Source organism: Panicum virgatum, chromosome 6K (genome assembly GCF_016808335.1).
Source record: "Panicum virgatum strain AP13 chromosome 6K, P.virgatum_v5, whole genome shotgun sequence".
NCBI classification, from domain to species: Eukaryota; Viridiplantae; Streptophyta; class Magnoliopsida; order Poales; family Poaceae; genus Panicum; species Panicum virgatum.
Window position 1 is genome coordinate 31,363,119 of NC_053141.1, and position 15,646 is coordinate 31,378,764.

Below are 15,646 nucleotides of genomic sequence, written 5' to 3' on the forward strand. Positions count from 1 at the left end.
ATTTTATAATATAAATATTAATACTATTTTGTATAATTTCTGTCAAATTTAAAATTGTTTGACTCCTCAGGAGAGTTGCATTCCGGACGGAGGAAGTACATTCACATGAGAAAAAAAGGATCTGATTTGGGGTGCAAAAGGTATTCATCCTGTGGCAACGACAAAGGCTAGTTCGCATAGCGCGTTGGCAAGGCTGCTCGGTGGAGTGCCTGCCGCCCGCGTTCGAGCGCTGCTCGGCGCGGGTTCGCACCCGGGAACAGTGTTCCCTTGTTTAAATCTGTAGCCTCTCACGCGTGGAGCCACAAAAGGAGTGCGACGTGCCCGTTGCCTACGGAGTCATCCGGTGATTTCGAGAAGAACACGGTCTTCGATTCTGAGTGTAATTGTAGGACATTTTGTAGTGTATAATGGTGAGTGAGGTGTGCGTGTGTAAGGTGGGTGTGCATGTACATGTATGACCAGATACTACAACTGTACCCAAATGAGAGGCGTCAAAAAAAAATCACACGTATCACAGATACAAAAATAATAAGAATAACCCTACACAGCTGTTTGTCTCAGCTGCATTTTTCCCGTTAAACAGTAAGCAATCAAACTTCATAAAGCGCAGTGCAGCTCAATTAGCAGCAACGAATAGAATCAGCCGATACACTATGACCACATTCCTACACGTTTGAAAGAAGGAAAGAATAAATACCAACGTAGGAAATAATAGGTTTACCCACAACAAACTGGAATTCTGCTGCCATCGACTCTATACTGTATGCCAACCGATTGATACACATCAATCTCGGATGGTGGGTTCGCGATACAGAATGTACAGGGGGCTCACAGGCCAGACTGACTCGGCTCATTGCAGGCGGCCATTGCCATTCTGCCTGGAGTCAGATGATCCATACGCATAGTGGCTGTTCCGCCTGGGTGAGTCAGCTGACCCATGCCCAGAGTGTCCGTTCCGCCTGGGTGAGCCAACTGACCCATTTGTGTGGTGACCATTCTGCCTGGGGGAATCAACAGATCCATTTTTTTGGTGGCCATTCTGCTTGGTGGAATCAGGAGATCCATAACCATAGGGGTTCTTGCTAGCCCAGTTCCACTGGTCGCGACACATTTCATCAATGCCGTATTTCGCTCTAGAGGAAAAAACAGACAATGTCAATCACATAAACACAATAAACCCATTTTTGTCCTAATGATACGCCATATATTGTCGATTGACTTACTTCCAGTTAAGCTCCCTTTCTGCTTTAGCAGTCACTGAAAACAGTATCTCTGCATCACCAGGGCGTCTTGCACCAAAAATCAGAGGAATTTTCTACAGATGAGCAAAAATATGTACTTATAAGCTTATCAAGGCAGTATAAGCTCCATTGCAAGGTGGCAATAATCACACAACACCTATATTGTTTAATCTGGCATACCTTCCCAGAAGCCTTCTCGAATGCTTTAACAATCTCCAGCACCGATGTACCTCTTCCAGTTCCAAGGTTGTATGCTTCACACCCTGCAAGTAGACTCAAATTTGAAAATAAGATTCAAAGGTACAAAAAACCAAATAACTCAATGACCCCGTGCCCAAGAAGCAAATAGAAATTATGCACAGAGCCGTCGACATCCATGTATCCCAAAAGTGGGTTTAGTGAACAAAGGCAAGTTACATAAAATGGGCATTCCTCCTGTGTTTTGTAAAAAAAAAAACTCTATCCAAACAGTATGTATTGATGTGCCATGTGCAAGTGTACTTTGTGTTTGACAAGCCTAGGGAAACAAAAAAATGTTTGTTTAAAGAAAATACAGCGGACAAAAGTGTTACCACGTAAGAATAAATATGCAAGCAATGATGGAAAGAAATTCAACAATTATTTAATTTCGGGAGTTAACCTATGCTAGAGTTCTCAAAAAGCTTCTGCAATGCAGCAATATGTCCATCAGCAAGGTCAACCACATGGATGTAATCTCGGACCTGCAAAAGAAGCAAAAGAAACAATAGTCTGATTACTAGTGTGATGATTCTATATTGAATGCAAACTACAGTTGTCACAATGACATACCTAAATAACTTATTCTAAAATCATTAACTCTAGACAAATGTAAAAAAGAAGAAGAAAAAAGAAGTAATTTGGATTGACTGAAGTAAGAAGCACATGAATATTGTATGTTATATTGTTAGAACATCTTCCAAAATTTTAACCAGGCTATTTCTAAGGGAAAATTTTTAGTTTATATATTATTCCGGAATTCAAGTGAAAGTTGTAGGATACATATTGTTTCAGAATTCAAGTGGTATGGCACATAGTAGAGATGATAGAAGGGAACGTCAAAGGAAGGAATCTTCGTTCCATTTTAAGGGAAATACAGTAGCAGAAAAAAACCCAACTCTAGTTTATTATATATACGAAACAAGTGGGAGAACAATTCCACAAAGTGCAGAGAAAAATATACAAAGATATAAACAGCAGGGTATCTAAGAAGGCAAAGAAAAAGGTGAAAACTATGCAATGATATATGAAGGAAAAGGTATGAGAAATCATCATTCTGTCTGTTGAAGATCAAGTTCAGCCAAAAGTGGGTCAAGCCACTAGGAGCAAGTTGTATGAACCGAGATCTAGTCAAGTTTGTAAGGAAGGTGTGACTTCCCTCAGGTCTTATGACTCTTTGTTAGTTGTTGTAAATTTATTAGAGATTAATAAGTTAAGACAAAAGTTGAGTAAAGTTTTGTTAGAAACTACAATTAGAAAGATAGGCACACAGCTGCAATCAGCTGCCACAGCTGATCAATGCTTTCTCCAATATAAAATTTCAAGCTTCATTGGCAGCAGCACATACCCTAAACAAAAATAAAGGCAGTTTATCTGGTGCACATCTATAAAACTAGGCATTAGCAAAATAAGGTAAGAATACCAATCGTGAAATACAACTTATTAATCAAATTGAATGGCATGCAAAAAAAAGTAATTGAGCATGTCATATGCAATCTAATTACCCCAGTCCCATCTCTTGTTGCATAGTCATTTCCTAAAACTGTCAGAGCTGGCCTCCTTCCAACAGCAACTTGCTGAACGTAGGGCATAAGATTGTTGGGAATTCCACATGGGTCTTCACCAAGGTATCCACTAGGATGTGCACCAACCGGATTGAAGTACCTTAGTAAAATGATCTTCCATTCAGGATCTGAACGGTAGATGTCACGGCAAATATCCTCAACAACAAGCTGGAATTATTAGATTTTTTTTTCAGTCAACTTAAGAGCTCACAAACTTTAGCAGGATTTCACATTGAAAGAAAAAAGGGCAGCAGACCTTCGTTTTGCCGTATGGATTGTTTGGAGTCAGAGGAAACTCTTCTGTGCAGGGTGAGTTCTTGGGTGATCCATAAACTGCAGCTGATGATGAGAACACCAACTAAAACATTTTAAAACAAAAGAAAGGAGATGCAGCATGTCAGTGTCAGAGACTGATGAAAAATCAATTTGTCGGTCCAAAGCCTTAATGATCAAATGGATTTTAAAACAAAAAGGTGCAAATATACAGTTAATACAATCAATTAATTGCAATAGATAAGATGGTGCAAGTAAGGTCATTATTAATTGATAACATTCCACATCCAGTGATGAATTTGATGAATAGATTAGAATAGCGACAAACAAGAAAAGTAGTAATGCTAGAAACGCCAACAGATTTTATTGCACAATGGGAAATAACTGTGATGTTCACTTGAATAAAGAAACTTATGCCCAATGAGTGCAAAGAAGCGCCCGCACTGGCATCTGGCCACCTCATATTCAGAGTAACTACCCGCAAAAAAGAAAAATATTCAGAGTAACTACAGTTGGGCACAGCACAGAGCACACCTCAGTAATAATATGAGCTACTAAGGTGCATCAGCAACTGCAAGCCTGCATAATGGAATATCTAATTTATTGGCATGATAATTAAAAAACAATCATCCAACCCAAGCATGTGAAAATCACATACAAGCTTAAGTAGTACTCTTCAATGCATAGGTTACAACAGAATTAAAATAAAAGTAAATAAAAATGACCTAATAAGTAATCTACATTTAAATCAAAGTAAAAACCTAGCATACATCTGCAGACAAATTCAGAAAAAAGAGAGCAATTTAAAATGGTGGTTCCAGCAGAAATATAATGTGCAAAATGGTAAATACCTTCTTGCAACCGTGAGCAGACATAACTTCTAGAAGATTTACTGTCCCAATGACATTGTTGTCATAATATAGCAATGGCTTCTGTACACTTTCACCCACAGCTTTTAGCCCAGCGAAGTGGACGACAGCATCAAATCTGAAGAGCAAATTGTCTAACAATAAAGAACATGCTGGATAGAAATTTGCAAAAAAGAAAGGAATTGATAATGATTTGAAAATGGAACAGAGTCAGTACAGCCGAACAGCTGAAAAGGTGGAAATTGTACCTTGTTGAAGCAAAAACCATTTCCAGTGCTCCCTTGTCACGGAGATCGATCTGTAGAATCAAAAAAAGGTAGTAACTGTTGGAATGTCGCATTCATGTCAGTGAAATTTTTACGTAGCAAAACGGTAAAACACCAAATGCCATCCTGTAGCAACAAGAAAACTAGATCAGAAGAGTGGAGGCTCTGCCTGTATAAAAATTGATCAAAGCAGCTAAATACTCATGCAGTTGCTAGACTGCATCAGAGCTAAAATGGTGTAGCAAAAGCGTGAATAAGCAAATATACTCCTAACCCTTACTCATTATTAGGTTAATAGATAACAACAGGGGTGATATTTTTCAAGTAATCAAGCATACTCTTCTCTGGATAGGTAGGGACACCCTACTTGTAACAAACAAAACATAAAAGTAGACATTGCTCTGGAAGCAAGTCGAAGTATGTTCCTCGTCCTCCAAGCAATCTGAGTTCTATTTAATGACTAATTCACGGGGCTGCAAAAAATTCACTAAAGCACCAAATGCGCCATGAAATGCTCACTATGCAACCACAGTAATAGAATTACTAAAAGTCTGATGGACAAAAATACTTGGTACATAAAAAATAAATGGAAAAAATCTATATCACCCCCCAACCTATGGGGGTAGAATACATAACCCCCCAACCTATGAAACGGTCTATATCACCTCCTGAACTTTTCAAAACCGATCAAATTACCCCCTAAAGCAGTTTCGAAAAATCATAGTAAATCACAGAAAAATCATAAAATGAAAAATTCAATTGTGTTGGACTCCAAATGAGTAGATCTACACTATGAACATATAATATGGTATGCTTTAGTACATTTTTTACAGTTATGAAGAAAAGCATAGATTTAAAGCTACAGCAAAAAAATATACTAAAGCATACCATATTATATGTTCACTGTGTAGATCTACTCATTTGGAGTCTAACACAATTGGATTTTTCATTTTATGATTTTTTGTGATTTATTACGATTTTTTAAAACTGCTTTAGGGGGTAATTTGACCAGTTTTGGAAAGTTCAGGGAGTGATATAGACCGTTTCATAGTTTGGGGGGTTATGTAGTCCACCACCTATAGGTGAGGGGGTGATGTAGACTTTTTCCAAAGCTCCAAGCATAAACTGGTGAACAGATGAAGTTTTACAGGACAGCAAATACACCAAATCATCAAGGTTCCAGTTTTCACATTGCACCCAATACCAACTGCCAGGATATGGGGAATAGAACAAAGTAGTAAAATATGGAAAGTGTTCCAAAGCATCAAAAGAAAGTTCATGACATTAAAGTAAAAAACCACTACAAGAAATAAGGAGCAAGTCTCTGCTAGTGTCATTTAGTTAGAATTGAATTCACATTACTCTTGTTCCTTATTAAGAATATAGAATCACTAATTTTACACTAATATTCACAAAGTTTACTTTAGGTTGTCTGCTAAAGCTCTGGTTCTTCTATTAACCCAGATCTTCAGCAGCCATGATGGAAGCTTAACGCAACCAAGTCCACCAATAAGTCATAAGTTCGAATACTTCAAATCTCTCGTGCACCCCTCTTTTTAGTTGTTTAGGTCTGAATTGTGTTGGTGACCCCAGCAGCACAGCCTCCTTCCACATTTTACTTATTTAGCATTTTACTTATTTAGCATTATCATAATATATGTACACGAATAGCAACAGGAACTAGAAAATACAATAACTTATTATTGCTTATTGCCAGAAATCAAGTCAAACATTTCTTTCTTAAAAGTGAATTGGTAAAATATATTACATGAATGCTCCAGGGAAAAAAAACTTAATGCATCAATATAGGGGACTACTCAAATACTAACGTCAGCCAAACAACAAACAACATAGTTTATTTATTTTAAGAAAAGAGAAACAAGTAGTAAATGGCTAGCTGTCATCTTGTTTAAATTAGCCAACCACTACCATCGTCCCAATGTGGACGGCAAATCAACCGCAACCCACCCTCAATCTAGTGCCAATTGTACAAACCTAACAATGCAGGCAAGGAGCAATTAAATGAGTTGGTCAAATAATTCAAGCTAACATGCAGTGCCCAACTGGACATTTGCAAAGGTGAATCATTGCTCTTCAACCACCCAGCTGAATTCAACTGCAAAGTTTGACAGCTGGAGCTAAAAGAACCCAAATAGAATGAAACCGGTCATCAATGGTTTACAGGAACACACCACACACAGTCGGATTCAACTGATCAATTGCAGCTAATAAATGCCTTTGAACAGAAATCTCACCGATTTTGGTCTGAAACATCAGGCAATCGGACAAGTTCAAGAACTTCATGAAATAAAACTGCTTTCTATCAATAATTAATAACATTTTCACATCACCAAGTATCAATAACCAGCATCAATAACTGGCGGGCTCTAAGAAAAGGTAAATTGAAAACGACCTTACCATATATATCAAGAAAAGCACATCAACAATACAAAAGAAAAAAAAACTGAGAATGCAGATCCAAATGCGAGGTCCCCTAGCAAAGCCACCAAAACGTCGTTATGGGAAAACAATATTACAATGTAGCACCAAATGAAATTCCAATAGTCAGTAATCCATGCGAAACCAAATTTTGTCTAGCACCAAATGAAATTCCAATCGTCAGTAATCCATGCGAAACCAAATTTTTGTCTATGTACGGCAAATGTGACAGCGTCTCGACCGATTCCCCAAATAAGCCCAGCAGTGACTAGAGCTAGACTGGAATACCAAAAGCCATGGAAATCGGAATGTGGCATGCCCAAATGACACGACACAAAACCAGCACAAAAGACGGTTGCCAAGTTAGCACCGCAGCGTTGTCACTCAGAGGTAATCCCCAAAACGAAAAATACGAGGAGTGCATCCCATGTGCCACGAGCAATTCAGCCCCTCGAGGACGCCGCGGAGATCGATCTAGGCGGGGCCACATTGCGCGGCACGGGGGTGGAGATCCAAAACGGGGAGACGAGCAGCGGCGGCGGCAGTGGGTCCTGACTCACCTTGTGGAAGGATAGGTTGCGGGAGTGGTCCCCGGCGAGCGCGGCGACGCGGCGGACGGCGAGCTCGGAGGAGTTGTTGAGGTTGTCGACGACGACGGCGCGGAAGCCCGCGAGGAGGAGCTGCAGCACGGCGTGGCTGCCGATGTAGCCCGCCCCGCCAGTGACCAGCACGGTCCTCCCCGCCCCCGCGGCCGCGGCCGCGCCCGGCGCCGTCTTCTCCACCGCCATCGCAACCACAGCTCAGGTAGCTAGCTAGCTCGCTAGCCCGCCCGCCTACCCGGCCGGAAGCTACCTCGCCTGCCGCCTCCCCGCGCCGGCCTCCGCCGCCCTCGAGCAGAGCGGCGGCGCGGATCTGGCCTCGGAGCGCGCGCGGGGGAGCCTGGAGAGGCGAGGCGAGGCGTGGAAGCTTCGGAACGGTGGGGGGGAGGACTGGGAGCGAAGAGACCAAGGAAGAAGGGAGGGTGGCGACGCGTGGGTTATTGCGTTGCGTGCAGCTGGGGGAGGGGACGAGGGGCGGGGCCCGCGCGGCGCCGGGCTGCGGCCGGCGGACAGGTTGGTTGTCGGTGGCGCCGTGCGGGTTCGTGGCCGGCCACCACGCGCGGGTCGCGCTCCGCGTCGCTGGACGAGGCTGGAGCGCTCCCTCCTGCTCAGCTCGGTCCGTAGCTAGCTAGCTGGCCTTGGCTTTGGCTTTGCTTGGGGCTGGGGCTCCGGACCTCGTTCTGCCGTGCCGTGCCGTGCCGTGCCGTGCCGCTCCGACGGCATCGGTGCCAAGCTGGAGGACCGACGCAACGGACGTGGAGCTGTGATTGCCGGAAGCAGTTCCTCCACGGCATTGCAGAGTGACTCTTTCTCGCTGACGTGTGGACACCACTGCACTCGAATCCGCATGTTAGCAGATGGATCCCCTACAGTGCCACGGAGCAGACTCGCTCGTAAGGCCTCTTCCAACGGCAGGCGACATCGCCGGCTAAAACAATTTTTTAATCGTTAAACAGTGCATTGTTTCGCCGCTAGTCATTGGCTCGACTGCCGAGGAGCTGAGAGAGCAGGCTGAGAATCAAGAACTGCATGCACCTGATTTTTCTTTTTTCTATTGCTTCTCATCTGACGATTTTCCCCAGTGCCAACTGCAACCGCTGGAGGAGGCCTAATTATCTGGGATCCTACTGCTATAGGTTGAGTCCACAAGTGCCACTAACCATAGAATTTAGAGTCCATTTGATAGCGCTTGGCACCCGGGCAAAGCCAGAGCTGGATCGGACTGAGTTACATTTCTTTTCTTTTTTTTGCTTCACCCACAAAAAATAAAGGCTCTAGCTCTCCTAAAATCTTCCGCAGAAGCGCTTCATGAAGCAGTGCGTTTGGTGAGACTCCTGCAGAGCTGTTGGCGGAGCCGGAGCCAAAGCCGCACCGAGCGGGCCGTATCGCTCGAGTGTTGACATGGGCACGCACGAGATAGTGAGCTGCGGTGGCCCTGCCATACACGCATCTCCCACTCGGTGTCGCGCTGCGTGCTCCCTGCAGACACGAGGGACGCTTGTTGCTTCTATTCACATGGTCTGGGGACAACAGTGGACCCAGTGAGGCCATGTTTGGTTTTTTTAGTTTAAGTCCCGTCACATCACATGTTTAGACATCAATTAGAAGCACTAAATATAAATTTATTACAAAATTAATTTTATAAGTCGTGACTTAATCACGATATGAATATATTAAGTCTAATTAGTCCATAATTTGACTATTAATTGCTACAGTAACCATCCTCTAATATTGCATTAATTATACTTAATAAATTCGTCTGGAGCTCTAATTGCAATTTATGCAATTAATTTTATATTAAGTTGGCATCCGAACATTGCAATTGACATCCGAACATTCGATGTGAGAACTACTTAAAAAACCAAATGAGTCCTGCGCATAGGGATGCAAGTCCCACTTTTTTGGGTTATTGGGTCTAACCCAAAATTTGATAAAATGAGCTAAAATGACATGCTATGTAATTAGTTTGGGAGAAAAAATGAACTAAAATAACAATATCAAAAATATCAAAGGGTACCCACTTGCATCCCTACCGGAGCCTCTATCTAGTCCCCCAATGAACAGTGGTGACACCCATACCCTCTTCCTTCATTCCTTTGTTTTCTTTTCTATTGATCTGGTATATTCGGCCTCCATTTGACATATGCACGCACACACAATGCGCGTAGAATATCCCACGGAATATTTCCAATAATTTCTTTCTCTAGTCCCACAAGAGGTGGTCAAGGACTCAAGGTTTTGGAAGCAGCACTAAAAAACTACTACTTAAAAGTAAAACCACTCACATGTGGAGGGCGACTTCAGCTGGATTCGGGAGTGGGCAGCCTGTCACACCTCCCCACCACCCATATACGAGTAGTTTGTCTTGGGCCAAATTTGTCCAGGGACACCATTAGAATGTAGACTTTGCTACAAACCACTACAAAATCACATCTATGCTCAAAGACATCATTCAATCGAGTGCATTGGTGAAGCGTCCCCTCATAAGAAAAGACTTAAATGTGATACAAAACACCAGTCCCAGGAGGCTGATGCCACATTTATTACATCAGATGGTTCAAAACCGTACAAACCTTGGAGGATACTCGATACAGATAATGATAATAATTAACCAAGCTACAACATAACACCAGACCGCAAACCACATGGGGTCTAGCACGGGCTCAGAGTATTGCGACAGCGGAGGCATCTCGACAAGGCCGGTACCACAGGCAAGGTTGGGTGTAGAACGATAACCCTACTCAGCGTCGTCTGGCACGAAGTCTGGGTCTTCTTCTGTAAAAAGTAAGAATGGGGTGAGTACAACTGTACTCAGCAAGTCCAACCTCACCCACGGAGGGGTTATATCAGAATAACATGCATAGGTAAATCAAGGATAAGGTTGCGGTTTGATTTGCAGAAAAACGATATTTTATGCAGGGGTTTATTTAACAGAAAACCTTTTGAAATCAGTTTTTGTAGAAGCACGGAGTTCAAATCTTAAAACTGCTACCGGACTCCCCGTCCGTCGTAGCACACGGCACAACTGCCGGACATAATTTCAAAACAACTCACACCAGCCCACCCAATGAAACACTAGTTATGTGACCACACCGTAACTCGCCCAATACCGTGGGCACGGACTATTCGAATAGATTCTTAACTCTGCAGAGGTGTGCAACTTTACCCACAAGTAGGATACCACAACTCGAACACCGTCGTGTCGGTGTAGATCCCAACATAGCCATTACCCACCTTAGCTAAGTCTGACTAACCATCACGGGATTCACCAAGGGGTCATCGACCCAACTCTGAGGTATAACCGGGGTATAAGTCACACTGATGGCTATCACACCAACTAGTGGGATTTATTCTACGCCGTTGCCCATTCAACGGTCGAGTGGTTTGCACGATAGTGGAGTTAGGTGAGATGACACACCAACTCGGTCCTTAGATACGACAAGATGGATGTCTCCCTTCTTTGCCCTGCCACACAGGCATAAGCACACCAATCGGCAATTCACACAGAAATGCCGTCCATCCCGTCCATACTCATCTTTCGAAAATCCACATTTTATCCCTTCCCACACACACACATTTTCTTTAAAAAAATATATCGTATTATGAGCAAGGTCCTAAGCATTCTAATATCGATTAACGTCCAAGCAAAATCAGACATTAATCTAGGTGGTCAAGGAATGGTCATCACAAATCAAGGGGTGGCTATCCAACCGTGTTTTTCATGCAAGCAAAACATATGCAATTTTTATAAATCAGGCCTTTGGGTTGTGTTTATAAAAACTAGGACAGAAACATGCATCAAAGGATGGGATTGAACTTGCCGTCTTCGAAGCCTTCGGGGAAGTCCTGTCCTTCGGGCTCGGGGTCGCAGAACTGGTCCTCGTTCTCCTGCTCACAGTACTGCTCGTTGACGGGCTCTCCTTCGTTCACTCCGTGGTCTACAGCGTACACAAACAAGCACACAATCAACACACAGAAAATAAAAGTTTATCGTTGAGCTCGAATCGGGAACACATAAAATATGGGGTACGGAGTAATATTTTCAAGTGGTCTCCTAATGGCATGGCCCAGACTTGGTTATGAGAGGCATGGTAAAGTTTCGGGTTGATCAGAGGTCGTTTGTTACATGAAATGATAGGTTTTGTAAAGGTTCGGGGGTCGGTTAAGGGGTCAGGGGCCTAGTTGTAATTAATCTTGAGAAGGTAGGGGCCTGGTTGTAATTTTTGGAAACATCTGAACTATTCTGGAAGAGTCAAGGGTTTATTTAGAATTATTTTTTTATATAGGGAAGGGTTTATTTTGAAATAGAATAAAGGGCAGGGTTTCTTTTGTAAGATGGCAAAAAGGTGGAAGGTCCCTTTAAAGAATAGAGGAAAGGGGGAGGGGTTTTTGGCAAAGTTGCCATCCCCTTCCTCCCTCCTCCACGGGAAACAGAGGAGGCGGCCCAAGGGCGTCGGCGGCGGCCAATCCGGCAGCTTGGGCCCCAATCGCGGACGGATGGAGGGGGAAAACGGAGCAGGGGGATCGAAGGGTTGATCCTTGGCCGTGGCTTGGACCGGGGTAGTCCGAGGCGGCCCAGCCGCGAGGGCGGGCGGCGGGGAGCGGTGGCGGCCATGGTGGCACTGCTGTGGAGTTCGGGGGTGGCCAGGGGAAGGAGGAGGGCAAGAGGGGGCCAAGAGGGTCCTACCTCGGCTCCGGACACGAGCAAGGAGGCGTTGGAGCGGGCCAGCCACGGGAGCAGGCGGTGGTGGGTGGAGCAGCAGCACTGCTACGGCTCGGGAGGAGGCGCGCTACGGCGGAGGCGGTTCTGGAGCGGAGGGGCGGCGCTGGGGGCCCCTTTATAGGGCGCGCGAGGCGGTGGGGCGGTGCGGGTCGGTGAGGAGGCCGGCGAGCGGCGCGGGGCGCTTTAATGGCGCCCGGCGTCGCGACGCGGCGGCGGCGCAGGCGGCGAGGCAGGGGCGAGAAGACGGCTCGGGCAGTGGCACGATGTGCAGGAGGAGCGCGTGCACGTGGAGGGCCCCAGGGGTGCTATGCGGCACAGAGCATCGGCGCGAGCGGCGAGGGTGGAACGCGGCTCGGCGAGCGGCGCGGCGGTGATGGCGGCCGCGTGGGTGCGCAGCGTGCGGTGGGAGCAGGCGCGTGCAGGCGTGCGCGTGGGCGGCGGCTTGGCACGGCTGGAGTCGCGGCGTGCGCGCGAGCGTGGCGAGGAGCAAGGCCGGCGCTGGCAGGCGTCCGCGGCGTGGCGCAGTCAGCTCGGTGCTCCGGGCGCCGCGCGGCGGCGGTGAGCCGAGGCGTGGCGCGGGCGCAGAGCAGGGGCCAGGCCAGGCGGCGTGGCAGGCGCGCGCGCTCGGCTCGGTGTGCCGGGGCATGGTGCGCGCGTGCGCGCACAGCGGCTCGCACAGCAGGGCGAACGAGCTGGGGCCGGGGCGGCGCGCGGGCGTGGCCAGGCGGCGAGCGGGCGTTCGGGGCGCGCGGGCGGGCGGCGCCGAGCTGGTGCACGCGCGCGCAGCCGGGGCGGTGCGCCAAGCGGGCTGCGGCCGAGCGTGCGCGTGCGCGCGAGGGGGAGCGGGGCAGGGCACGCGCGCAGCTGGGCAGGGCGGAGTGCACGGCCAGGAGGCGCGCGTGGGAGCGGAGCAGAGGAGGAGGGGAGGAAGGGAGAGAGGGGAGAGAAAAGAATGAAAAGAAAAAAAAGGAAAGAGGGAGGAGAAAAATGGAAAAGGGAAAAAGAAGGGGAAAAGAAATGGAGAAAAAGAAAAGAAAAAAAATAGGGAAAAGGGAAATAAAATGGGGAAAAAAGGAAGGGGGAAAGGGGAGTGAGTGCGCGCCGGCGGCGATTGCGGCGAGGGGTTGGTGGCGGGGCCGGGCTCCTTGGCGCGACGCGGACGTCGTGGGCAGAGGGTGCGCGGGCCAGGGGGAGGCGAGCGCGGCCGGGGAGCCAAAGGCGCGTGCAGCCGGCGCTAAATGCGGTCGGCGGTCGCGTGTGGACGACAGGCCGCTGGGCGACGCGGGACGGGACGTCGGTGAGGAAAAAGAGAGAGAGCGAGGTACGGTCGGCGAAAAAGAAATGATGAACACGTCGAAAGGAAATCAGGTGTTGGAATTCAGGTGCTCGGGACAGAGAACGATTCCGGGAATTAGGGTTCTGGGTTTTAGGAGGATTTTGAGCTCAACGATAGGAAAAGAGTTTTGAAAAAAAAAATTAACGCGTGATTTATTTGGTGAATTTTTCGGGTCGTCACAATTGGCTGGGAGACACCACCAGCAATAACTTAATTAATTTAATTGCATAGCAACATGAAATGACTGTTGTGCCCCCACTGCCTTATCCTCTCCCACACACCTCTTCCTCCTCCGGCAGAACATTCTCTAGCCGCTCCTCTGATTCCCGTGGCTGGTGTGCCTCGACCGCGAGGCCCTCATCCCTGTGGCCGCTCTCCTCACGCGCCTCGACCTCTCCGCGATGGGGCCCGGCTACACCTTGAGCTACACACACCGGCCATGGTCGCGCGCTCTACAGGAGCCCGGTGGAAGCGGCGCACGCCTCGCCCACAAACGGCACCACGCCGTTCCACCTCACCACGGCGGGCGGTGCTGCGGGTGCTATCACGGCGGCGCACCTCCTCACCGCGGGCGTGTCTGCGGACGCGCTCGCCTTCTCGGGACTCTGCGCCGGCGACCTCCTCCCGCACGCCAACGCCACTGCCGAGAGAGGGACGGGGAGCTCTGTGTGCTGTTCAAGTCTCGCGCGGTGTGCCGTCGTCCTCGCCCAAGAAGTACGCCTCGCCGCTGCCGGCCCCGGAGCTAAGCAAGTAGTATCCTCCCAATCTCACGCTCCCGAACCTCAAGACTGACGACAGCTTCAAGGTGAAGCCCTGCTGTTCGCGAGCAGCGCTTGGGATGGTTCTACCGAGGAAGAGAAGATAAGGCAGCGGGGGTAGAATTGTCATTTATTGTTGCTCTGCTATTAAATCAATTAAGATATTGTTGTTGATGTCTTTCAGCAAATGGGTCCAGTTGAACGATGTCTTTCAGCATAGATGCGATTGTTTAGTGGCTTTTGGCAAAGCTCGCATTCCAACGGTGTCTCAGGGCAAATTTTGCCTTTGTCTTGGGTAGGGGGGATTCTCTGCTCATCACCTCGCCTGACCGTCCATGCTCCTGTCGCCGTCACGAGCAGGGCCGGCCGGCCACCTCCATGTTGCTCCCAGTCTCCAACAGAATTTTTTTATTTTAATCCTTTTTAATCTAATATTTTATAAATAACCGTACCGATCTAAATTTTCGAAAACTAGCCCTTTTGGTCGCGCCAAGTTACGTGTCGTGACTCCCTGAAGGGTCACGCCACATGCTTTGGCGTGACCAAGCTGCACGCTGGCACACACGCGATGCGGTGGATGACGTGGCAAGGCGGAGTCGCGCCACATGCTTTGGCGTGACTAAGTCGCGCCATGCGCCGTGGCGCGACTCAGCCGATTTTGACTCGGCCCACCGAGAAACCCTAGTCCAATTCCTCACTTCCCTATCTTGTATCTTGTGTCCAGGAGCCTCACCCGGGGACCCGGTCGACCGCCGACCGCGACCCACCCAGCCGCTCGCCACCTGCGGCCGCCGGAGCACTACAGCAAGCTCCCCTGCCCGCGGCCGGCGTTGCCGCCCGCCCTGCAGCCGCCCTCCACCCGCGGCCTGGCGACCGGCCCCCGGCGTCCTGCACCCGCGTGTAAGGATCACCAGGGTGTCCGACCCTAGAGGGGGGTGAATAGGGTCGCTAATCGCTTTCTATCATAGGGCTCAATCTATTTGCATAAGATAAACATAACACGTCCTACGCATGCTAGTTATGACTAAGGTTTATCTATGCTACTCTTTACTTACCCCTAAAAGACTTGCAACCTATAGCCAATCCTAATCAAACTAACTAGGAAAGTAAAGGCACGCAAGATAGAGTAAATGCGGAAACGTAATACGGTAAGTAAAGAGGTGAGGGGGAGAATATGTAAACTCCCGTGAAGACACCAAGACACACGATTTAACGTGGTTCGGTTAGGACACTAAGTCCCTCCCTACGTCCACGGCCACTTGTCCAACAAGAATAAGTGTGATGCCGAGTCTCTTCGCTTGATCACCATCTTGCGTTCGCCACCAAGGCTCCCGACAAGT

At 47.7% G+C, this 15,646-nt stretch overlaps 2 protein-coding genes across 2 annotated transcripts; one reads left to right on the forward strand and one right to left on the reverse strand.

Moving 5' to 3' along the window:
* Positions 1-566: 566 nt before the first annotated feature.
* Positions 567-7,904, reverse strand: LOC120713625 (UDP-glucose 4-epimerase 2). The gene is made up of 9 exons (XM_039999553.1): positions 7,451-7,904; positions 4,434-4,483; positions 4,168-4,303; positions 3,300-3,401; positions 2,984-3,211; positions 1,882-1,963; positions 1,422-1,504; positions 1,224-1,315; positions 567-1,133 (listed from the first exon to the last, which is right to left on the reverse strand). Exons 1-9 carry the CDS (start codon positions 7,676-7,678, stop codon positions 851-853), a joined length of 1,284 nt encoding a protein of 427 aa, XP_039855487.1. The 5' UTR covers positions 7,679-7,904; the 3' UTR covers positions 567-850.
* A 4,681-nt stretch (positions 7,905-12,585) lies between these two features.
* Positions 12,586-15,210, forward strand: LOC120713390 (zinc finger CCCH domain-containing protein 33-like). Its single transcript, XM_039999368.1, has 3 exons — positions 12,586-12,770; positions 14,007-14,262; positions 15,031-15,210. The coding sequence occupies exons 1-3, from the start codon at positions 12,586-12,588 to the stop codon at positions 15,208-15,210; spliced, it is 621 nt and encodes a 206-aa protein (XP_039855302.1).
* Positions 15,211-15,646: the final 436 nt, after the last annotated feature.